At 45.5% G+C, this 24,436-nt stretch overlaps 3 protein-coding genes across 7 annotated transcripts; 2 read left to right on the forward strand and 1 right to left on the reverse strand.

Annotated features, from left to right (window-relative positions):
- pck1 (phosphoenolpyruvate carboxykinase 1 (soluble)) lies at positions 1–5,019 on the forward strand. The gene is made up of 9 exons (XM_077603489.1): positions 1–164; positions 263–503; positions 587–975; positions 1,833–2,020; positions 2,085–2,247; positions 2,318–2,542; positions 2,610–2,741; positions 3,862–3,957; positions 4,077–5,019. Exons 2-9 carry the CDS (start codon positions 280–282, stop codon positions 4,532–4,534), a joined length of 1,875 nt encoding a protein of 624 aa, XP_077459615.1. The 5' UTR covers positions 1–164; positions 263–279; the 3' UTR covers positions 4,535–5,019.
- Positions 5,020–5,911: 892 nt separating this feature from the next.
- Positions 5,912–17,203, reverse strand: LOC144076132 (protein TMEPAI-like). Of its 2 annotated transcripts, none has more exons than XM_077603722.1 (4): positions 16,844–17,203; positions 9,608–9,768; positions 9,210–9,457; positions 5,912–8,377 (listed from the first exon to the last, which is right to left on the reverse strand). In XM_077603722.1, exons 1-4 carry the CDS (start codon positions 16,941–16,943, stop codon positions 8,233–8,235), a joined length of 654 nt encoding a protein of 217 aa, XP_077459848.1. In that variant the 5' UTR covers positions 16,944–17,203; the 3' UTR covers positions 5,912–8,232. The 2 variants fall into 2 exon arrangements, with proteins under 2 accessions (XP_077459848.1, XP_077459847.1); XM_077603721.1 differs by lacking the exon at positions 16,844–17,203 and adding an exon at positions 12,191–12,498.
- Positions 17,204–18,028: 825 nt separating this feature from the next.
- ccndbp1 (cyclin D-type binding-protein 1) lies at positions 18,029–24,122 on the forward strand. Of its 4 annotated transcripts, XR_013300764.1 has the most exons (13): positions 18,029–18,226; positions 18,836–18,895; positions 18,981–19,060; positions 19,142–19,223; positions 19,581–19,677; positions 19,745–19,818; positions 20,457–20,533; positions 20,593–20,831; positions 21,475–21,535; positions 22,009–22,055; positions 22,907–23,112; positions 23,572–23,658; positions 23,751–24,122. XR_013300764.1 is itself a non-coding variant. In XM_077603897.1 (11 exons), the coding sequence occupies exons 1-11, from the start codon at positions 18,136–18,138 to the stop codon at positions 23,016–23,018; spliced, it is 1,020 nt and encodes a 339-aa protein (XP_077460023.1). In that variant the 5' UTR covers positions 18,029–18,135; the 3' UTR covers positions 23,019–23,729. The 4 variants fall into 4 exon arrangements, 2 of the variants coding, with proteins under 2 accessions (XP_077460023.1, XP_077460024.1); XR_013300763.1 differs by lacking the exon at positions 23,751–24,122 and having other exon boundaries at positions 23,572–23,729; XM_077603897.1 differs by lacking the exon at positions 23,751–24,122 and having other exon boundaries at positions 22,907–23,729.
- The last annotated feature ends 314 nt before the right edge of the window (positions 24,123–24,436 follow it).

Consider the following 24,436-nt stretch of genomic DNA (forward strand, 5'->3'; position numbering starts at 1 on the left):
GTTCGGCGGATGGATGACATCACTTGTACCCGTCTTCCAGCTGGATGGTCCGTTTCTAAGAACTGCTTTTATCATTCTCCAAAGCCGCTTTGGTGTCAGACTGGTCGCCGGTGATTTTAAGGGGGAAAGAAAAAAATAATCGACACAATTCCCGCCTTGAAACGGTAAAAAAAATGTCTTTATTTGGATTTGAGGTCTTTCCAGGCCAGCGTTCACTTAGTTATTAAACGCGCTAACTAGCTTAACCGTGTTTGTCATCCAGACGTCCGAGGGATCGAGATGCCTCCTGAGCTCCAGTCTTCCAAGCAGGGCGGGCCTCGGGTCCTGCAAGGGGAACTCAACAGCCTGAGTCCGGCCGTCAGGGACTTCGTGGAGGCCAACGTGGCCCTCTGCCAGCCCGACGCCCTTCACATCTGCGACGGTTCCGACGAGGAGAACCGGGCCGTCCTGGCCCAGTTGGAGGAACAGGGCTCCGTTAAGAAGTTGCCCAAGTACCACAACTGGTAGGCGGACCGAATGGCGTCAAAAGGGTTCTGAAGGGGGCCCCCCGGTCCATCCCGTCCCATCTACCCCGCCTCTCCCGCAGCTGGTTAGCCAGGACGGACCCCCGGGACGTGGCCCGGGTGGAGAGCCGCACGGTGATCGTGACCCGGGACCGGCGCGACACGGTGCCCGCCCCCCTGGACGGCGGCGTCAGCCAGTTGGGCCGCTGGATGTCGCCCGAGGAGTTGGACAAAGCCATCTCGCAGCGCTTCCCGGGGTGCATGAGGGGTCGCACCATGTACGTGGTCCCCTTCAGCATGGGACCGCTGGGATCGCCGCTGGCCAAGGTCGGCGTGGAGCTGACCGACTCGCCCTACGTGGTGGTCAGCATGAGGGTGATGACCCGGATGGGGAAGGCGGTTCTGGCCGCCCTGGGGAACGCCGACTTTGTGCGCTGTCTGCACTCCGTGGGCTGCCCGCTGCCGCTTAAAAGTACGTGGACTCCGCCGTGGCCGCCGATTGACGCCTCTTACCGTATTTGAGGCCAGGGTTAGTCCAAATCCCGAGACTGGCAATCGGGTTTCTCTTAAACTAAGGCTATTTTTTGTGTTTAATTCCCATTCTTTTGTGCGAGGAAGGAACAAAAGGGTCCGTGACCTCACGCATGGATTCGCGCAGATCCGTCCGGTTTTCTACGCAATTGCAAACAACTGGAATTGGACTGTTGACCCTGTAGGGGGGAAAATGAGATGGGTGACGCGTATGGGCAAGGAACTAGAAATGACCTTCAGTTTGACCTCACTCTAAGAACAGGACGGAATGTACACAACTTTACTTTACCGAATTTTCTCGCATATAAGCCGTATTTGTAACTAAATATAATGGCTGAATCAAGGGTACGACCTGTTACACTCTTTTTCACCAGTAGGTGTTGGCATATTAACATTGACTTTTTGTTGGTTATTTTCTGTTTTGCAGTAAGAAAACAACAATTACTGGATGAATGAATTCCTTATGATATTGACCTTAATAATGTGGTTTTGATTGATACAGTATCTGACTTTGATGATTTTTCTCAAGATTTTCCCTTCAAAGTAACACATTTGTACTAAAATTGGGAATCAGGGGCGGCTTATACGCGAGAAATTGTCAAATTCAACCATTTTAAGGCAAGTTTAAGGGGGCCATTTGCGTTCTTCGAAACGTCCTTCCACGAATGGCCTTTTTAGAAGGTGTCTTCAAAGACCATAACGGTAGTCAAATATAACCTCCGTTAAATGTCAAGATGATTGTTCGAGTGGACTCATTGACCTTTGAGAAAGTAAGAGCCCGTTATTTTTTCTCCTCAGAGCCTCTGGTCAACAATTGGCCCTGCAACCCCGAACAGACCCTGATCGCCCACGTCCCCGAGAGCCGGCAAATCATATCCTTTGGCAGCGGTTACGGCGGGAACTCGCTGCTGGGCAAGAAATGCTTCGCCTTGCGCATCGCTTCGCGCCTGGCTAAGGAGGAAGGCTGGCTGGCGGAGCACATGCTGGTAGGACTCGAACCCGAGCACGAACCAGCTTGCATTGACTGACTCGCGGCTGGCCCCGGCTCAGATCTTGGGCATCACCAACCCGGCGGGCCAGAAGAAGTACATGGCGGCGGCGTTCCCCAGCGCCTGTGGCAAGACCAACCTGGCCATGCTGCAGCCCACGCTCCCCGGCTGGAAGGTGGAGTGCGTGGGAGACGACATCGCCTGGATGAAGTTTGACCGGGAAGGTGAGGAGCCTTGGCTAGGATCCGAGGGGTCCCGTCTTCCGGTGGCTGACCGTCCATGGCTTGTGGACAGGTCACCTGCGAGCCATCAACCCGGAGAACGGCTTCTTCGGGGTGGCGCCCGGCACCTCGGCCAAGACCAACCCCAACGCCATGGCCACCATCGCCAAGAACACCCTGTTCACCAACGTGGCCGAGACCAGCGACGGCGGCGTGCTGTGGGAGGGCATGGACGAGGTCCTGGCCGAGGACGTCACCGTCACTTCGTGGAAGAACCGACCTTGGAGCCCCAAAGACGGTGAGCCAGCGAAAATGACCCAAAATGGCATCAACTGAGGTTTGACCACCTGGCCTTGCGCCTTCAGGGGAACCTTGCGCCCACCCCAACTCCCGCTTCTGCACTCCGGCGAACCAGTGCCCCATCATCGACCCGCTGTGGGAATCCCCCGAGGGGGTCCCCGTGGAGGCCATCATCTTCGGGGGACGCCGGCCTGAAGGTGAGCAGGGCAGGACCCTGGAGGACTGACATTTGCACTCCAAAGAGTTTTTTCCGTCACTGATGGGAAAATAGACTAGACTTCCATAACTCCTCCAACTAATCCTAGGTCTTAACCGAGTCTTGCTATGGTGGTAAATACATTCCCAGCAGGTTTTGTCCTCAGGGTCACCTGTTCCTGGCTTCTCTTTGCCGTCTGGAATATACCGTATTTTCACGACTATAAGGCGCACCACATTATAAGGCGCACCACATTATAAGGCGCACCCTCAATGAATGACACATGCCACACACTGGATTATAAGGCGCCCTGTCTATTTTGGAGAAAATTTAAGACTTTTAAGTGCGCCTTATAGTCGTGAAAATACAGTACATATGTTCCACCCTGCATTTAATCTTAAAACACAGGGAGAAATAATCAGAACAGTGATCCATTGTTGTTTCTTCAATCCAACTTTTACTGTAATTATTATCAACACATCTCCCGTGCAAGCTCAAGCTATGTGCTAAGACATCAATAATGGAATACCGATCTTCTTTAACATGCCACACACTTGCCATATGGATCAAAGGATCAACAATCGAACACCGATAAACGCATCCAATCCAAACTCGTTGTACATTCTCAACATGCAATCGTTAATAAATCAAACACTCTAGCATGTCACCCATACCATGTCCATCCCTTGTTCAAGGTCCTGGTAGGCCACATTAGGCCTTTTCCTGGGATAACCCAAGTTAGATCAGGGTAATACGACAACTTTGGTGGTTCCTTGGTGTCCGGTCCACTATGAACATTCACAAGGTCGAACACAAATAAAGCACACCGAGACAGATGAGTGAGATTTTGAAGCTTCTGCAGAAGGAGAGTACGGAGGTGGTGGCTCCGACGACTCTACTTCTATAGAAAATATTTGACTTAGGGCAAGATTTCATGACATACAAATTCTCTATGACAAGGGACATACAAATTCCCTGTTACAAAGATGCATCGGGACAGTGACACCGATGATGGTGGTGATACTGATGAGGTTAAAGGCTACATATAAACATATAAACAAAGGACATAGTACCCTATTACAAAGATGCATGACCCACCACCAACTAAGTCTTTGTTGCAGGCGTCCCACTGGTTTACGAGGCGTTCAACTGGCAGCACGGCGTCTTTGTGGGCGCGGCCATGCGGTCGGAAGCCACCGCCGCGGCAGAACACAGAGGTAAGTATCGCGAGAGGCTGGGAAACCTGGCGTTCCCAGCAGACACCGGCCCTCCAGCCGACCCGGGCACGTTCCTGACCCCGGCACGTTCCCGACTCCCAGCGCTTTCCCCACCCCAGGCAAGGAGATCATGCACGATCCGTTCGCTATGCGGCCCTTCTTCGGCTACAACTTCGGCCAGTACCTGTCGCACTGGCTGAGCATGGCGGAACGCCCGGGCGCCAAGCTGCCCAAGATCTTCCACGTCAACTGGTTCCGCAAGAGCCCCACGGCCGGCTTCCTGTGGCCCGGCTTCGGCGAGAACATCCGCGTGCTGGACTGGATGTTCCGCCGGCTGAACGGGCAGGCCGGGGCCATGCCCTCCACCGTGGGCTACCTGCCCCGCCTCCAGTCCCTCAACCTGGAGGGCCTGAGGGAGCCGGTGGACCTGGAGCAGCTCTTCGCCCTGGACCGGGAATTCTGGCGCAAGGAGGCTCACGACGTCGGGGAGTACCTGGCCACGCAGGTCAACGAGGACCTCCCGGAGGAGGTGGCCAGGCAGCTGGAACTCCTTCGCCGCAGGGTCGGACAGATGTAGACCCGTCGACGCTGCCGCCGCCAGACCGGGACGGACGTCCCGGCACCGTCAATGGCAGCCAGAGTCAAAAAACAATTTAAAAAATCCAACTTTGTTCTTCCTCTGGCCAAGATGGACCCTCCCACCACAAAGTTCATCAGGAGGAGACCAAAAATCCACTTGAAGCCGTCAAAGGCCAAGGCCGGCAAAATATTTAAATGTTAAATGTGTCACTCAAATTCAATCGGATAATTTATCATTCAAAATAAATTGCATAAATGACATGATATTTTTTCAATCTTCATTTGTATTTCTATATTTGTAAAGTTTGTTTTTTTAAATGTAGATTTGTATTCAATATTTGTTAGATTTAGTTCACGGTTTATTTGATTCATATCAAATTGTATTTATTGTATTGTGTATTTCACTATGAATATATAGTATTGCTTTCTTTCCATTCCTAATCATATGCCTTGTCATTTTAAATAAACAAAGCTCTGATTGTGTTTTTTTTTTTTTTTTTTTAGCTGTCCGCCCATAGTTCGCCGGGATAGGCTCCGGCACCCCCCTTCGTGAGGATAAGCGGCTCGGAAGACAAATGCGCGTCTACGGTGAAAAAAAAAAGAAAACGCAACTCAGTCTTGCGCAGAAATAATAAGCCTCTTTCCTAATTCAAGTAAAAGAGTTTAAAAACAAATGTTTTTGGAGAGAAAGCTTTGTGAGTCCGCCTTCTTGTGCAAGATCGGGCAAAGTGCAACGTCGCTAACTTGTTTTCGTCTCGTCTTCCTGACATTATGGGAAGACGCAAAAAGCCAGGGGAACAAGGTCCGCATCACACACAAACACACATATACATACACACATATACACACACACACACATTTACACATACACACACATTTACACATACACACACACATTTACACATACACACACACTTACACATACACACACACATTTACACATACACACACATTTACACATACACACACATTTACACATACACACACAGATATACACACACATACATACATACACACACATACATACACAGATACACACACAGATATACACGTACACACATACATACACACACATATACACACATACACAGACACAGATATACACACATACATACACACATATACACACACATACACACACATACATACACATACATACACATACACACATACAGATATACACACACATACATACATACATACACACATATACACACACATACACACACATACATACACACATATACATACACATACACATACACATACACATACACACACACATACACACACACACAAACGTCACATCATTATCCAACATAGTAACAAAAGGCAAAAGAATATAGTCCATGAAAATAGTGAATAAGCACAAAAATGCTTGTATAAAAGAGACATTTATGATGTTACAATATAACAAATTGAATTGATTTGAACCAACAACAAGAAGAACATTTTTTTTGTAACATCAATGCAAACATTACAATTGGAATGAAAACAATTGGACACTGAAATTGGGATTTTTTTCTCTCCCTATAAACAAAAGAAAAAAAAATCTTGTTTACAAAGTATACAAATGTAAGTTGAACCTCGGAAGTTTCGCTAGCAGGCGATGGATAGCCACCAATGTGCCAATAGTTGGCTGGGATTAGCTCCAGCACCCCCCGTGACTCTTGTGAGGAGAATAAGAGGTTCCACAAATCAATGAACAAATGAATATAGTCATACTATCCATGAAATCATCACAGAATAAGATCAAAACGCAGAAGGCACACGCGTGTAAGACGGCGCGATGAGCGCAAGACACTTGGACAAAAGGTGATTGGATTGGACACAGAAAAACAACGGGAAGACGCGGGAATGCCAAGAAGAAGAAGAAAAAAAAGAAAGGCTCAAAACTAAGCTAAGCTAAGCTAAGATCAAAGGCAAACGGCGGGTGTATTGCAACGCTCTCTCTGCGACAAAAAAACATCATCAAACCGGAAGAAACCGGAAGGAGCTCTGTCATTGGACGGTGGATGTGGGAAACAGGAAGTGGATAAGATAAGATCGATAATTGATTTGAATATCAATACGTACATTGACTTTGAGGAGAATCTGGTCTGTACCAAGATGGCCGCCCAAAGCCATTTGGAAAGTATACTGGTCATGCTTTTATCGCTAGTAGACGTCCAGCCGATTGGAAGCGGGGGAGACTGCAGCCAATGAACATTCCTTGGACCTGCCAACCCTCCCACTCCAAGCGGATTGGACATCTAGCGCAGTCAAGGTAGCCCATTGATTTAACCTTGCTAAAATAATAAGCTCCACATAACTTGCTTTGAATGTCGATGCACTGACTTTGACGTGAAGGTCGCCCCTTTTACCATGACTAAAAATAGCCCACAACTTTCCTTCTATGAAAACTGCTCTTGGCCACGCCCCCTTTACTTCCCGGCCCAATCGGCACGCGCCGCGGGATCCCCGATCGGAACCCCTCCGGTCTTTCCGTACCCGCCGCGACCCTCGCGTTCAAGAAAACCGCAGCGGCCTGCGTTAGCGACGCCGCCGGGCCTCCTCGCCCGCGGAGGGCGCTGTTGCATAAAGACCGGACCCGAGCGCCCCGGATTTGTGGGGCCCGCGGCGCCCTTGGCGCGGCGGACCGGTCGCGGCTGACACTCGTGTCATTTGTCGACACTTCAGGGTGTCCGCGACCGGTCGCGCGCCGTCGGACGGAGAATGGGATGTCGTTTTTGGATGGCTTTTGCCGTCGGCCTGTCAGATTAGGGGGCGTGGCCTCCCGACCAATGGGAACGAGGCTGAACTTTCGACCAATGGAAGGGCGGAATTTTGGGGCTCTCTGATTGGACAGAGCTCCTTTTCCGATAAATCTCTCCGCAAGAATGACGTGAAAAAACCCAGGTCGCCCGATATGAGATTTTCAAAGGCCCGTTTTTGAAGAAAAAAAATCAGCCAATTGCCAAAGTTCAAATCGGATTTTGGAAGCCGATATTTGAGGTTGATGACATTAATTTGGTAAGTCTATACGTATGTCAAAGTCACTTTTCCTTTACTTTCTAGTGCCACTAGGTGGTGTAAATTTACAATTTGAAAAACGATCGATATCGGACGATATTGAAAAAAAAATCAATATAGCCCAGAATAAGAAAGACAACCCAATTAGCCAATGAAACAATGATCCTTCTATATCATCCATATATCGACAAATCTATATATCGGACGACCCGTCGGGAAAAAATAGTGCAATTCTTTTCGTATAAATAAAATCCAACCTTTTCCACTGGCAAACATGACGCTAACACTCTTGTCACTCTAAAAACGATCAAAGGTGAACAAACCAAAGACCAAAACAATCTTTCAATGATTAGAAATGATGTGGTTGGGGAGTTTTCTTGTGCAAAGCTCGTTTAGGAGCGTCGGAATCTCGTTAGCCCGTTTGTTAGCGTCCGCTCCCGGCTCCGAACGTTAAGGCCGCTCTTAGCGTACTTGGCGCTAAGCTAATCAAACAAAGCCAGGGAGAAACCATTTTGTGCCCTAGTTTGTCTACTTTGGGGGAAAAAAATAACAGAAACATACTTGAAGAAGACAAACAAACAAGTAAATATGTAACAATCGTTCGACAGGAAGTGGAACGCTGTGCAACAGGAAACGACCGATCGGACGGCGGGTCGGTCGGTCGTGGCGGATTACCGAGCGCGTTCAGCCAGCTCGCGGGTCTTGGGATTTCTCTTTTGCCTTCCCGCCGTCCAATGGCGGGGCGGCGTGCTGTTGGAACCAGTGTCCGATGGCCTCCTTGTAGGTGGGAGGAGCTTCTTCCCTTATTTTCTGCCGGTTCGCCTGGACGCTGTGGAGCAAAACATACGTCAACGGAGTGGAACCGCTATGCTAGCAAACCTTAGCGACTAAAGAAGGTTGTTGTCTCATTACAGTTGGAAAACAAAGTCTAGTTTGGACTCAAATTTACAAACCCCAAAGAAGGAGCCGGTCCTGAGATACGCTTGCAATCCTAATATAGTCACGACCAAAGGAAAAATTTAGCTTCTAGCCCAGGGGTGTCAGACTCGGGTTGGTTGGCGGGCCGCATTGACATCAACTCGATTTCATGTGGGCCGGACCATTTTAGATATCATATTTAGTATTTTTTTTTATTATAAATGGATTAAAAGAACTGGATTAAAAGCCCTGAATATTCAGTTTTCTATAGATCTAAAACAATGTTTTTTATAGCTTTATATATATATATATATATATATTTTTAGATTTTACAAAATGATTGTTGAACTAAAAACACAAAAAAATGATTTAAAAAATGCAATTATTGATTTAAAAGGGGGAAAATTAGGAAATTTAATATACATCTATACTCTTCATTTTAATTTGATCCTAAAACAGAAAGTTGGCACTCATGATTTCCTTTCTCGGGCCGCACAAAATGATGCGGCGGGCCAGATTTGGCCCCCGGGCCGCCACTTTGACACCTGTGCTCTAGCCAAAAGATAAAGTTCAGGTTTTGTGCCGAACCATTCAAGTGAAAAGACAAAAGAAGCGTCCATTCCACACAAAAGAAGGACTCTATCCCTAACAAAATGGTCCTCAACACCTGAAAAATGGAATGCCCAAATAAAGATGTGGACCTAGAGAGGCGGTTCTCGTCGGCGCGTGAAAAGGAAGGTTACCCGGCGTAGGACGAGGGCGGATCCAGCGAGTCGAAGACGGTGCGGTTGGGCGGCGGGCGCAGCGACTCGCGGTTCAGCTCCATCTGCTGTTCACGGTCCCGCAGCTGGAGGGCGCAGGGGCCCTGGTAGGGCGGAGGCTCCTCCCCGTCCGACAGCGAGATGCTGGGCGGCAGGTCCACCGTCGGGTCGCGACGCGGGAAGGGGAAGCCGGCCCGGAAGGCGTGGCCCGGGATCCCGGCGCCCGCTTCCTGATGATGGACACATTTTCAGGCGGACGGCGTCAGATTTTGACCTTTTTTTTTTGTTCCCACAGACTGGACTAACGGTCAAAAACTGACGGGATGTCGACGAGAGTGGGCGGCGGCTTTAAAACATAGAGGGTAAAATGGCCGACTGACCAGGCGAAGGTCCGAGCACGGAGGCGGAGGCGGCGATGGCGTGGGTCCGAAGCGTGGCGAGCGCGCCGCCATGCGGTAGCGGTTGAGGACGCAGGTGACCACCACCACCATGACCAGCATCACCACCACGATGAGCACCATCTGAACCAGTTCCAGCTGGGCTGTAAACAGACAAACACGTCAAAGGCCTTTCAAACAAATAACGAGAACAACGACAACAAAAATTCACGCCACTTCCCGCAAATTTACAATAATAAACTTATGAGGTCATTTCATTTTGTATTTTTTTATTGATTTTTTTTTTTTTTTTTTTTTACATGTTAGGGTTTTGAGTTTTTGTGTTTTTTTCCCCTATGTGAGTTGTCCTTGTGATTGATTGGCCATTGATTTCACCTGTGGTTGCCTTATTACATTTTCCCTGATTTTTGGACTTCAGGTTGGAGAATAAGTTTTTATTCTTAACGTGAGTGCGTTTGGGTCCAACTCCGACAACTTGACCACGTCTGACACAAAAGTCGCAAATGTGTCAAAGTGGCGGCCCGGGGGCCAAATCTGGCCCGCCGCATCATTTTGTGTGGCCCGGGAAAGTCAATCATGAGTGCCGACTTTCTGTTTTAGGATCAAATTCAAATGAAGAGTATAGATGTATATTCAATTTCCGGATTTTCCCCCTTTTAAATCCATAATTGTCATTTTTTAATCCATTTTTTCTGTGTTTTTAGTTCAAAAATCATTTTGTAAAATCTAAAAATATATTTAAAAAAGCTAAAATAAACATTGTCTTAGATCTATAAAAAAACGGAATATTCAGGGCTTTTAATTCAGTTCTTTTAATCCATTTATAAAAATTTAAAAAATCTAAATATTATATCTAAAATGGTCCGGCCCACGTGAAATCAAATTGACGTTAAAGCGGCCCGCGAACCAACCCGAGTCTGACACCCTTGCCTTAAAGAGACAAAGCCATATTTTTAGGTTAATTCAACATTTTCACTGGCCTTCCTGTCAGAGCAGAATGTTCTTTTAACATCCATTTTGTCCAAAAAGCCCCTCAAAGGCTGCCATATTCCTTCAGAGCATCCCTTCATAAAAGCTCCCAAAAGCCTCAGGAAAAAAAAATCTTTTAAAAAGCCACCCCCTCAAGCCATTTCGACGGAACAACATGAAATTTGTCCATGGTGGACATACGCAAGAAAAAGGTCTCTTGAAGCCCCGCCCCTAAAGAGACAACAAGTCAGTTCAGGGTTTTGAAGGAGACCTTTTAAAGATGCTTTTGTTACCTTGCAAATGATTTGTCATGATGAGATGCAGCAGGGTTTAGTCCACACACACACACAGGAGACACACACACCCCAGACAAACACACACACAGGAGACACACACACCCCAGACAAACACACGCACACGTACACACACACACACCAGACAGACAGGCAGGCTTTGTCTAACAGCAGTCTGCTGGAAATGCTCCAGCGCCCCCCCCTAACAAGCGTACACATTTTTATTCCCCCTCACACTCCCTTTTTTTTAACGCGGTGCACCCAGAGGTCACCCAAACACACACACACACACACACGGCCGTCTAGACAGCACACACGGCACTTTAAATGTCTGTGACCGCACACACACACACACACACACACACATACACACACAAAGACAATTTATTTTGATGGTATACTGAATTTCCTTCATGTTTCCTACTTAAATTAGACGTGTATGGGCGTCAAAGGCACTGAAAGATGATCATTCAACACCAGCCTTCCTGAATTTATCCAGCTAAAATAATGACCTTTTGAGTGTTTTGCTAATGATGTCAACAAATGGAATTTCTATTGTTTTTTTTTTTAAGCAGAATGACCATGTTTCCATCAAAACTTTATCAAGATTACATTATTTACATTGGGTATGATGACAATTAGGCTTTTGTCGAGTCAATGATGATGACAAAGCCTATGTCCGATTATTATTATTGTTTTTATATCTTGCTTGTGATTGTTTTTTAGTATTATTGCCAAAATGGATTTCAATTTTTTGAATGAATTCATCATTTTCAATCAAATCTTTGGCTAAGATCGTATCTTATACAGTGGTACCTCGTCATACGACCGCTCGTCATACAAAATGCTCGTCTTACGGGGGAAATTTCCATCGACCCCCCCGCCTCGGTGTATGCCGCTGTCTCCGCGAAATGTGTCTAATTTTACTCCTATTAAACACATTTTATTACTATCAAACCACTCGTTATTTATTACTTTGTCAATATATGGCGAATTATAAGAAATCAAACATTTGTTTTCAATCCAATATCCTGTTTTTGGTGTTTTTTTCAGAGAGTTGGAACAAATTATTTTGTTTCCCATTCATTTCAATGGGAAACGTCCGCTCGAGTGACGAGAATCTCGTCATACGAGCTCCGTCCCGGAACGGATTAAGCTCGTATCTCGAGGTACCACTGTATTAGATGTAAAATGGTTTGACCCACATGAAATGGCGTTGACGTTAATGCGGCCCGCGAAGCCACCCGAGTTTGACACCCTTGACATAAGACATAGTTACTGTTACACGTCTTGGGTGACTCACCGCAGGTTTGAGTCTCGGCGCAGATGTGCTGAGGATGATGACGATCCCCCCCCGAAGGATGCATCGTTTCCGATATTTGGACTACGTTTAAAAAAAATAAAATAAGAAAAATAAAAAGAAAAGACGTCGGATGGTGCGTCCTCGCCGGTCGCCCGACACGTGCGAAATGCGGGCGTAAAGTGTCTGGCCTCTTTTTTTTTTCTTTCCCAGCCGCATTCCCACACAAAAGTGAAACAGCTGAGTGCCCCCCCCTTTCCCTTCCCCTTTTGGTTGCGGACAAAGGGGGGCACTGTTGAGGGAGGGGGGGGGGGGGGACCACATCGTCTGGCATAGACAGATGGCGGACTTTATTACCGCCGGTTGTCAAACAACTTTATTTTGGGCCCAAAAAGTGAACGGGAATAGATGAATTGGACGTCTATGCTGGTCAATGGCAGGCGATGAGTTACCTCACCCTTTTGCATTTATGGAATTGGTGTCGGAGATTGCTTTTATTGGATTGGATAACTTTATTCATCCCATATTCAGGAAATTTCGTTGTCACGGTAGCAAGAGGGTGAGGATGCAGAAATAGGAAAGGCATTTTAGACATAAATAGATAGGTCATAAGTAAGTTAATAAATAAATACATGAATAAATATATAAATAAATAAGCGTGTTGCTGAAATTATTGTGATGATACAAGTATTATGAGATGTATTGCTTCACCACCAAGTGCACAAATAACAACAACAAACAAACAGACCAATAAATAATCCATAAACCATAAATAATCCATCAATAAAGATGTCGTTGACAGTTTAAGTTTACATTTGCTTCCTTTTTGAAGGCCAAAACAGACAAAAAAAACAGTCAATGGCAAACAAAGGTGAAAAATGAAGGGAAGGAAGCTCCGCCCACTGTCGTCGTGACTCGGCAGACAGCTGAGTGTGTGTGTCTAAGTGTGTGTGTGTGTGTGTGTGTGTGTGTGTGTTTGTGTGTGTGTGAGGTTGCAGGTCACGCAGTTCCCTGAGCAATTTCCATGAGAAAGCCAACGTTAGACATACGAGAGGACACTTTGGTGACTTTGCTCACACGGAGGCCAACAAGTGTGGGAACTTTGCTGGCTAAAACTCCCACACGTATTGGGCGGCTCAGACAAGGGTCGCGGAGGGTGCCGGAGCCCATCCCGGCTCGCGACGGGCACGAGGCGAGGGAGGGACACCGTGAAACGGTGGCCGACCAATCGCGGGGCACGGGGAGACCAATAACCAGGGGGCCATTTTGCATACCGTTAGCCTAGCGTGCCTGTTTGGGGGATGCGGGAGGAAAGAGAAAGAGTATCTGGAGAAAAGCCACACGAGCCCGGGGTGAACGTGCAAAATGTGGAGAATGGACTTTGGCGTGTGTGAGAATGGCTGAAACGCAATGGCGGTCCGTGCATTTTCTCGTTGTGCCTTCAATGGGGAAAATCCACTTCCGAGCAGCATTTCCAACCCTCAAAAACTATTTGATAGCTATAAAACCTCTACTGCAGCTACAGCTGCGAGACATAAAAAATAATCAATAAATCAATGCACAAAAATGGATGGACAAAATAGAATATATGATTCAGATATTTCTTAGGCCAGCAGAGAAGGCTGACGGTCCGTTTCAGTGAAACGTAGGAAAATCTACGATCGTTATCACGAGCTGCTCGTCTGGGTGTCGTCTTTTCTCACAAAATGTGTGTGTGCAAGTGTGTGTGTGTGTGTGTGCCTCATTAGGATTCTAGCCAGAAAGAACCAGACTACACACACACACACACACACACACACACACACACACAGACACACACAGGCCGTCAGACATGCCCCGTCTGACTTCACACCCTTTCAAATTTAAATGACGAGCGACTCGGTGTGGGTGACTGAGCATGCATGTGTGTGTGCATGTGTGTGTGAGTGTGTGTGTGTGTGTGCATGTGTGTGCGTGTGTGTTCCAAAAGACACTTAATAATCGCTTATTGTGCCATTGAATTTGAGATGATTTGATTCTTTAATAATATCGTCTTTTTTTAATCTCCTAAAACTTCCGTTAACAGCCGTAGCCTCAAGTGATATGAATTCGTTTATTTTTTAATTTGTTCAACCGTATTTCTTGTTTGATTTGATTTCTAATGATCTACTTTTTTCTATTTTTATTCATTTTCAGTCTTCGTATTTGACTTATTTTCCCATATGATACAGGAAGTGACCAAGAAACGCCCCAAGATCAACAGGAAGTGGCCAAAAATCAGCACAAAGTGACCAGGCAATGTCCCAAAATGTACAGGAAATGACCCCGAATGAATTCACGGGTTCCCACGGATGTCCAATCTATGGGAAGCGGGAGGGCTGGCAGTGAACATGGGTTCATTGGCTGGCAGTTTTGACAGATTGGACGCCTGTGGATTTTCCGCCTCCAAAGCAATTGAGAGGCGCGTATGCAGATGGTCTCCACGCACCGACCGGCCCTCCTTTGCACCCGCGACGCGACTCGCCGCTTTTGTGGTGGCTGGCGCACGGCGGCGCCGCCGTCTAGACGGACAAAAAAAAGGAAAAAACAGCTGAGAGCTCAATGACAGGAGGAGGGCTCCTTTCTCGTTTAGCATTTTTTGTCTGCTTTCTCCTAAATGGAGATTTGTCAAAGAAGGCTAGTCTATCCTTTTCCTCACTAAATGTAGTTTCATGATCAGAGCTAAAATGACAGCTACACTTTTCAGCACGCCTCCTTGAGATGTTTTTGTATGTTTATTACTGGTAGTTATTCCCACGAAATATCATGTTTTTCAGTCAAGCTAGCTTTGTTTGTATTTTAGGACCAATGGGAGGCTTCAAAGCAAAATTGGTGACTTTCTGTGCATCTTTTCAAATGGCTTCTTGAGACTTTTTTGTACGTCTACTCGTGACAGGCACCCCCACCAAATTTCATGCCGCTAAATGCAACTGGCTTCTGGGGCTGAATTTTCAAAAAGAATGACGGTACTTGTCGAAATAGCCGAAGAGATGCTAACTGTCTGCTTCAAAGCAAAATGGGCGACTTTCTGTTGCTTTTCTAGCATGGCTTCAAGAGACTTTTTTGTGGGTCTACTGGTGATACAAATGTCCACCAAATTTCGTGCTGCTAAATCCAACTGGCTTCTGGGGCTGAATTTTCAAAAACCATGACAGTACATCTTGAAATAGCCAAAGACATGCTAAATGACTGCTTGAAACCAAAATGGCCGACTTTCTGTTTCTTTTCTAGTATGGCTTCTTGAGAGACTTTTTTTGCAGGTCTACTGGTGATACAAATGTCCACCAAAATTCGTGCTACTCAATACGACTGGCTTCCGGGTCTGAATTTTGTATTTTGTGACTCCTTGAAAGGAGACGCCAAATGTCAGCTTCTCTGGACAAATAAATATGGAGTGGCCTCGGGCCCGAATTTTCAAAAGCGCACACTCCCTGCCGAGTGATGATGTCACCCGTCTGAGAAGGACAAAGGGGTGCGGACGTACTTCTAAAAGGCAGGCGGGCGGGCCGGCAGGCGTCTAGCTAGCCTGTGAGTAACGCTGATGTCACGTTCTTTTGACGAGCTAGTCATTCACCCGGAACAGGTGTGTGCGTGTGTGTGTGTGTGTGTGTATGTGTGTGTGCGGTTAGCGTGCAATTAGAAGCAGTAACTCCCAGGATGTAAGTTAGACGGAGGAAGTATTGTGACACCTCCATCAAGTCAAAACATGGACAGACATCAGGGAAGAAGCTACTAGAACATGACGAAGATAGAAAGATGACAAATTTGGACATATACAGTGGGAACAAATGGGGACATCAAGTCAATTAACACCACACGTCAACACGACTCAAGCCTGCAGGGGTCCCCAAACCGGTCCTCGAGGGCCGGTGTGGGTGCAGGTTTTTGTTCCGGCCGGTGTGGGTGCAGGTTTTTGTTCCAACCGTTCTAGCATAAACAGTTTGACCAATGAGATTTCAGCAGAAACCAAGAAGCACCTGACTGCAGTCCACTGATTGCACTTGTAGGACACCAGATTGGTGAAAATATGTCCTCTTTATGGGTTGGAATGAAAACCCGCACCCACTGCGGCCCACCGTGGAATAGTTTGGAGACCACTGACTCAAGGGATCCATCGCAGGTGCGGACCGGACCTTCCTGCGTGGGGGAGTTTGCCTGTTCTCCCCGGGCTCGCGTGGGTTTTCTCCGGGTACTCCGGCTTTCCTCACACATCCCCAAAAGATGCATGCTAGGCTAACTCAATTCTCTAAGTGGCCCCTAGGTACGAATAATTTGTTGTTTTGACTGGGAAGTTCCCAATGTGCAAGTCAAAATGAATTGGACGTCTATCGCCGTCAATGGCAGGGAATGAGTTAAACAAACACATTCAATGTAGCAATTATAAAGTGAAAGCATACGGGTCCTAGTGGATAATCATGGAGATACACACACGCACACAAGCACACACAACCGCAACACCCAGTTTTTCGGCAACTTGAATTTTCGCAAAGTCTCGCGAGACCACGCGACGTCCAACTTGACGTCTCCGAAGCGAAAGCGGTGCAAAGAAACCGCTTGAAAGTTCAAAGCGACAATCACAGAGGACGAACAATATCGTTCATCGCGTTCGTCATCGCGATATAATCGTCGTATACTCACTGACGTCCATGACGTGCACGGAGCTGAGGCGCGCGCATCCGCACGCAAACCCGACATTGGCGGCTGTTGCGTTCAGGACGCCCATGAAAAGTTGTAACATTTACTCTCTCATCACTCCATCTCTTTTTCTCTCCCTTTTTCTCCCTTTCTCGCTTTCCCTCTCCTTTTCTCTTGCTCGATATCTTTCACTCTATCTAGTAGCTATGTATCGGCACCGGCTCGGTACCGATTCTTCCGTGTTTTCCGCCGTGTGACCGGCGACTCAACTAAAATCAGACGTCTGGCGAGGGAGTAGACTCCGTCTCTTCTCTCTCTCGCTCTCCCTCTCTCTCCCTCTCTTTGCGCATGCGCTTAGAAAACTGGGAAGCCACTTAATTAGTGTAGTCGCGTGCCAAAATTAGGGCAAGTCGAGGTGCTTTGGTGGTCTTGGCGTGACGTCATTAGTGAAAGTACGTTTCATTCCGTTTAATTGCGTTTCGTGCACAAAATTAGTTTAAATGTAGGTGAATTAAGCGGATGGATGTGATTGAAATTTAGTTATATTCTTTTATAAATATTAAAATGAATACATTTTATGCAAAAATTGTATTATTTTTTTCATTTGGGTAAGATTTTCTAATGAATTGAAATATCTATCTAAAGCTTAAGAGAAATTTAAAAAATGTGAAGCGAAAATAGATTTAGGATAAATAAATAATAATTGCAATTAAACGTTCAAATTCAAATCATCAAGAATCATTTTGTCGATCAAAAAAGCAGATGACATAACGTTAGGTCATGTGACAGAGTGGAAAAGCTGGCAATGACAAAACGACATCCCATCATTGCAGCAGCGTCAGTGCATGATGAGGTCATGTCTGTCTGGGGGCAGCACAAGTCCTCACTTCCCATTTCCTGACACACATTTTATTTTTATGTCGTTTATTTTTTTAAATAGAGCTGATAATGTTTCATCTAGTGCAGTGAGTTGCAGCTAATGAGTTCATGGTGTAAATATGGCAGGATTATTGTTACATACACAATATTAGTCAAAAATGACGGTTAATGTTGCCAGTGTATACAAATAACTGCAAATATTGAAAAAAACGTAGATTGCCATTGACCAGGATGGAAGCACATTGTGAATGTGTCGCGCTTACACAAACGACCACATGACGGCGCCAAAGCGTTTACCTTTTCAACAACAACTTCCGGTTGAGTCTTTTCCTTTGGTGTCCCCATGTTCTCCGAAAGTTTTTGTTCCACAACAACAACACGTCTGACGGGAATCTTCGCTTTTCATTCCCCCCGACATGGAAACCGGAGACAACGCGACGCAAAACGTCAGCGTGCCTCTACGTAACCTGCTTCAGTCCGTCAAGTGCGTGACGGCTCGGGTTGGAGGTCGGTGTGGCGCAGTTTTATAAAATGCTAGCGTTAGCGTGGTTAGCATTGAGGGAGTACGACAGGCTGCTGTCACTGGTTCGGCGTAATTTACAGCTAAAATGCTAACTAATTTTGACAAGTGGTCTTCATAAGCGTGTGGTTACATAGTCTATAAATGTCAATTATTACACTTCAAACTTAATAATTTAACAGGAAGCTACGGAGAAGCCTAGCTTGTTATCCACAAGACTGTTTATATGGTAACATTTTCCCGCCACAGGGTTTAGCATGTAGGATACCGTAACATTTGAAAAAATCATCGATTTAAAATGTTTTTATAGAATTTTGTAGTTTTTTTCGATAAATATCGTCAAACTACACGTGTTTGTGTTATAAAATGAGTAATATATTAATGTAATGTAAAGTGGTAATGGAGGGCAAACAACAGCCTTAATTATCTTGTACTTTTTGCACTCATTTAATTATTCCCATACACAAAACACCCAACTGAGTTTGAATTTTATACATTTATTTGCCTCTCTGAACATTAATTGTAATCATTTATGAGCATGTGGTTCGTCTGCAATAACGTTAGCGAAGATGCTAACATGAATGTTTCTGTCTTAGATGGCGAGTCCAATGAGTCAGACGGAGACTTCGACCTCTCCAACTTTTGGGACACTTTGAGTTGAGTACTCTACGTCACGTTCCCCGTCAAAATAAAGCCCACGCCACAGTGCTAATTTAACCCCTTCAATGCCGCGTGTTGCAGACCAGGCAGTGAAGGTGGTGTCCCAGGAAGCCACCAAAATCAGTCTGGCCTTCTCCAGACCGCCGCTACCGTCGCAGCAGGTTAGCTAGGCTAGTACGGACATTTTAATGACCGGTGACACGGCAAACGTCTTATTCCTTTTGTCTTTTTTTGTCCCGCAGGATGGAGAAAAGCTAGCCGAGTCGCTGCTCAAGGGCGTTCTCAGCCTCGCCACCGTTTATTACTGGCTTCCTAAGAGCCAAGGTAACACGACTCCTTGGTCCAATGTATGCACCGCCATTTTGTGTCAGTGATGTTCATAGCTAAATGCTGGGAAATGTGGTTATTCCTGTTGTCAGGATGCTTTGCAAAGTAGCGCTATCCGAATATAGTGTTTGTTGTTTATCTTTTTACAGTTCTAATGTTTACGGTATTGGCATTTATTGGGCTATAGAATATACTATGAGAATATACTTTGTATATATATGACAACGGTCATGTTAGAAACTCAGATTCACAACAAAAAAGCATTATAGCAAAACCAGAGTGAGCCAAAGTAAAAGGAAAGTAAGAGTTTTGGTATGGAATTTCTCCAGAAAATGCTTTGTGTTTGTTTGTCAGGCGTCTGTCTGCGTGGCCACGTCCGGGACGCCACCGTACAAGTTCTGGAAGGGGTGACGCAGCTGCTCGAGGTCATCCTCAGTTCACCGCTACAAAGGTATGCGCGCGTGCGGCGGTCTTGGTCAATATGACCGTAATTGAATCCACCACCCCAATTGTACCAGTTTGAGTCAGGAGCAGTTGACGTCGACGGGAGGCGTGTGGTCGGCGTGCGACGCCTTTAGCCACCTGCCTAAAGGTTAGTCTGTCAAACCCTTCTTTTGCTAGTGGATTTATGGCCCATTTCTTCGTATTTATCTATCGCTGGCACTCTGTCTTTCTAAAAAAATAGGAATGAATTAAAAAGAGGACTTTCTTTTTAGGTCAACAATGGTGATTTTAAATAACGTAAAAGCATTTATCTGCTCATCTTGAAATGTATACGAGGTCACGAGTGATCACTTACTTACGGTTTTGAATAAATCAATGAAAGCGTGCAAACCTGCCAAAAGTTAGATTTGTAATTAACTAAGTTAAGTTAATTATAGCAATTCATTGTTTTATTCAAACCCGTAAGTAAGTGATCACTCAGGACCTGCCAAAAGTTAGATTTGTAATTAACTTAACTTAGTTAATTACAAATCTAACTTTTGACAGGTTCGCACGCTTTCATTGTTTTATTCAAACCTGTAAGTAAGTGATCACTCGTGACCTCATATACGTTTCAAGATGAGCAGCTAAATGCTTTTATGTTATGTAGTTATTTAAAATCACCATTGTTGACCTAAAAAGAAAGTCCTCTTTTTAATTTATTCCTAGTTAATACGCGTCATTCATCAGCTACCAAAATTGTCAGTCGGTGCTCATTCTGCCGATCCATTTGTCGCTTTGTGTCAGACAATAAAGCCGCCGCGTTGCTGCTCCTGAGCGGGCAGACCGCCATCGTCAAAGACGCCGTCGAAGAATTGGAGCAGGTGCGACCCCGACCGGCCCGGTCACGCTCAACGCGCCAACGCCGCCGTTTGCCCGGCAGGCCTCGTCCGAGCCCCACGAGCCTTTCGGCGACGGCGAGGAGGCGCCGGACGACCGGGACGAGTGGCTTTCGGAACGTGACCGCCGACTGGTCGCCGCCTGTCGGGGGCTGATGAAGACGGCCGCCGCCTGCCTGAGGAAGAGCACGGCGGCCGTCAGGGCCCGCGGGGACGCCCGACTGCCGCAACTGGTGGAAGAGCTGGACCGCCTGGTTGACGGCGTCAAGCAAATCAGCCCCGGGTAAAACCTTCATTATTATTTTTGAATTGCCTCGTATTTTGAGAAATGCTTTGTGTGCAAACAGATTGCGGCCACGCCCCCCCAAAATGAATTGAATAGTCATTATACAGGCATAATGAGATTTAGAGCTTCACCATAAAGTGCACAAATCATTGGATTGGATTGGATAACTTCATTCATCCCGTATTCGGGAAATTTCATTGTCACAGTAGCAAGGGGGTGAGAATACAGACACAGAAAAAGACATTTTAGACATAAATAGATAGGTAATAAGTAAGTTAATAAATAAATACATCAATAAATATATAAATAAGCGTGTTGCTGATATATATATACATACATATACATATACACATACGTGTACATACACATATATATATACATACATACATACATACAATCATCAATTAATAAGGAATAAATAAATAAATAGTCCACATTAAGTCATTGACCCACAACATTTTTCACATAAAAATCAAGTAAAAGAAATAATTGGCAATTTTTCATGCAAAAGGTGATGCCTACATTCCTACGGGTTAATTAGATCAAGATGTGATCACTTAGAAATTTGGGATCAATATTTTACTCAACGATTTGTACTATCGTTCTATTTTTTAAATGTATATTTCATTTTTTTTGACAGAGTTGATGACCTGGCTTTATGCCTCTACCCACCTGTGGACTACAATGAAGTGGAAAATTATGCAAGTGGAACATGCACACACACACACACGCCCAGTAACACACAGTTGTGCACAACAGCACACATACGCGCACGCACACACACACATTATATTCACAATTGTAGTCATTGGCTGAAGTACTCTTTCAATTCTTTTTTTGATTTCCACACCTTGTAACACATACCACTAATTCTTCTACCTAATTTGAAGCCACAGCTCACCTGCGGGGAAAAAACCGCACTTGCAAAAGTACTGCCAAAACATTTATTCGAGTTCATCAATCAACCTGTTAGATTCTTTTTGACATGTTAGTTACAGTCACGCCAAATTCTACCGGTTGGACAGAAACATTCAAATGTGCTTGTCACTACATGAAGGCCAGTAATTGATTTTTCCCCCATCTTTACATTCATTTTCTGTTCAGCTTTTTACGCCAACATTCAGGAAATTGTCAGAAATCATGCTCATTCTTTGATTTCATTTTTTTCTGGCAGGTGTCCAAACTGGCGGCGCTGTTGAAGGAACTTCTTGCGATCATCAGGTGAGTGCTACTTTTTCAAATGTTTTGTTTTCCCTCCCCATTTTTTTTTCCACACGTATGTCCGCTATGAGCATAATGAGCCCAAAAAAACAAGCGGAGTAATAGAAAAAATAAATATCACTATACAGACGCTCCCCTACTTACAAACATTTAAGTCACGAACAACGGTACATACGAACATGTCTGCAAATTGCGTTTATGTCGAAAAATGTTGGTAAGTTGGATTTTGTATTGCGCGCCTTTTTCCGAGTAGTGCTTCTTTCCGCCGCTAATACCGACCGACGCCTGGCGCTGTGAGAGCTCAGCTCACCTAGCATCCACCTTCTTCTTCTGCCCAGTTCGTTGCAATGCGGAAGTGCGCGAACGTATCTCCAGTGCGCAAAGAACATTTTTATCATTAAATATCTTGTGCATCCATTATTCAATATGGTTGGTGAAAAGCGAAAGGCTTCTAGTGAGGGAGGTGCAAGGAAGAGGCAAGCCATTTCATTTGAAACGAAAGTGGCAATAATAAAGAAGCTTGATGCGCGTGAGAAAGTGGTGAGCGTTGCACGGGAATACAACTTGAATGGTTCGACCGTCGGTACCATTTATAAACAGAAAGATCGCGCAGCAGGACCCAAATATTGAACGTTGCACAAAGTTTGCAAATCAATTGAATGATGCCATACAGTGCTACCGCATCATTTATGATGAAAAAAAGAAGAAAACTGTGCAATCGTTATTAGATAGCTTCTTTTGGCCAAATTTTTGCGTAGCAGGCGTTCAATCTCCAGTCCTTAGGCGTTCCGGCGGTATCCGCTTTCGTGTGGATTTTCCAACAGCGTCTCTTTCTCGTGTCCCCGGAAAAGCAGGTCCAATCACATCTGCGGCGAAGACCAGGTGACCTGGGTTCAGTTCTTGGACGGAGCCGTGGACCACAACCTGCAGAAAGCCAAAGATGTCATCCGGGGGGACGGCTAAAGGCGGCGTGCGTTTAACACCTGCTTCTCCGTTTATGTTTCACAAATGCTCCGGCACCCCCGCGCCGCCCTCGTGGGGGGAAGCGGCTTCTAAGGTGAATGAATGAACATTTAAAAAAAACAAAAACAAAGCATTGGGGTCATGCATAAGGACGTGAACGTATTATTGACCATTTAAAACCAAGTGTAAAAATGTCAATTTAAAGAAGGCGTGTCCAAACTTTCCTTCCCCCAGGGCGGCTTTCACAAAACTGAAAGGACTTCAAGTCCTTTCATTTTCATTTTTAAAAAGACAATGAAAGAATGAGGTAAACAAACATGGATGTATTTATTTTCAAGGATTAGCTTATTGGCTGCTAAACTCCAAATTATTTATTATGATGTACTTTTGTATTCCTCCAATGCTTGACGTATATTTGTTGTCGCTTTGTCTGCCATCGACGGCGCTAGACGTCCAATCCATTTAAAACGGGAGCGATGCCATCCTCCCGCTTCAAATAGATTGGACGTTTACTAGTCCTAAACTAGTCTTCAACTCTCATGTCACTTCACAGCAGAAGGATGATTGGACGCCACATCATTCAAAACGTGGGAGGAGGATTGGACGTCTAACATCGTCGATGGCGCTGAAAGATGAAAATGTAAATTTAGAACTCGTTTTTTTGCTCCGTTTTTTGTTGTCGCTCAAATAAATTGTCTTTGAAAAAGTTGACAGATTTTGTGTCGGTCACAGTGGAAATGTACAACAAGTGAGAGTCGTCCCTGCGCTGCCAAAAAACGGGATTTTCCACAATTCCAAGCACGAATGCAGGTCAGCAAGATCCAATTTTTTCACGAGGAGACCCGCAAAAAAAGTCTCAACATGCCCAAGCCCGAATAGATGCGGGAAGTCGGCCATTTTGGCCGTTTTTAGGGCTTCCTGCGACAGTTAACTGGTCCTAGGATTGTTAAAAAATAGAAATTGAGCCGCCAAGGCCCACTTGGCCACGTGAAATTTGCCATAAATATCCCGAATGAGTCGACCTATCACCAAAGGGTGCCAGAAAACATCGTTTTTTGTTGTCGTCGTTGAAAAGTCAGATCCCAAATTGAGTTGCGCTTCATCTCGTGAAATTTGGTACACATACCTGTCAACCTCTGCCGATAACTGCCCTTATAAATGATTATGATTCCCCTTACAAACCCCCAAAAAACCTTACAGTCGTACGGTGTTTGTAAGGTTTTTGGGGGGTTTGTAAGGGGAATCATAATCATTTATAAGGGCAGTTATCGGCAGAGGTTGACAGGTATGGGTACACCCCCCAAAAAAGTCAAACACTATCTTCAACTTAACATTTGAAGTTCATTTCACAACAATGTTGTTCTCCAGGAAGATGAAAAAAAAAAAAAAGCTTGAAAACCTTTTGGACTTGACAACGC

This window comes from Stigmatopora argus, chromosome 6 (assembly GCF_051989625.1).
Source record: "Stigmatopora argus isolate UIUO_Sarg chromosome 6, RoL_Sarg_1.0, whole genome shotgun sequence".
Classification (NCBI taxonomy): Eukaryota; Metazoa; Chordata; class Actinopteri; order Syngnathiformes; family Syngnathidae; genus Stigmatopora; species Stigmatopora argus.

Excerpts from the sequence above, each read along its gene's own strand:
- pck1 (XM_077603489.1), top strand. The coding sequence starts at position 280 with ATGCCTCCTGAGCTCCAGTCTTCCAAGCAGGGCGGGCCTCGGGTCCTG. Across the intron at positions 504-586 it reads TTGCCCAAGTACCACAACTG|CTGGTTAGCCAGGACGGACC; the intron begins GTAGGCGGACCG and ends CCTCTCCCGCAG. Across the intron at positions 2,021-2,084 it reads GGCTGGCGGAGCACATGCTG|ATCTTGGGCATCACCAACCC; the intron begins GTAGGACTCGAA and ends GCCCCGGCTCAG.
- LOC144076132 (XM_077603722.1), bottom strand. The coding sequence starts at position 16,943 with ATGTTACAACTTTTCATGGGCGTCCTGAACGCAACAGCCGCCAATGTC. Across the intron at positions 9,769-16,843 it reads CGTGCACGTCATGGACGTCA|CCCAGCTGGAACTGGTTCAG; the intron begins GTGAGTATACGA and ends GTCTGTTTACAG. Across the intron at positions 8,378-9,209 it reads CCGCCCTCGTCCTACGCCGG|CGTCCAGGCGAACCGGCAGA; the intron begins GTAACCTTCCTT and ends TTTGCTCCACAG.
- ccndbp1 (XM_077603897.1), top strand. The coding sequence starts at position 18,136 with ATGGAAACCGGAGACAACGCGACGCAAAACGTCAGCGTGCCTCTACGT. Across the intron at positions 18,227-18,835 it reads CGTGACGGCTCGGGTTGGAG|ATGGCGAGTCCAATGAGTCA; the intron begins GTCGGTGTGGCG and ends TTTCTGTCTTAG. Across the intron at positions 20,534-20,592 it reads CCGTCGAAGAATTGGAGCAG|GCCTCGTCCGAGCCCCACGA; the intron begins GTGCGACCCCGA and ends TTTGCCCGGCAG.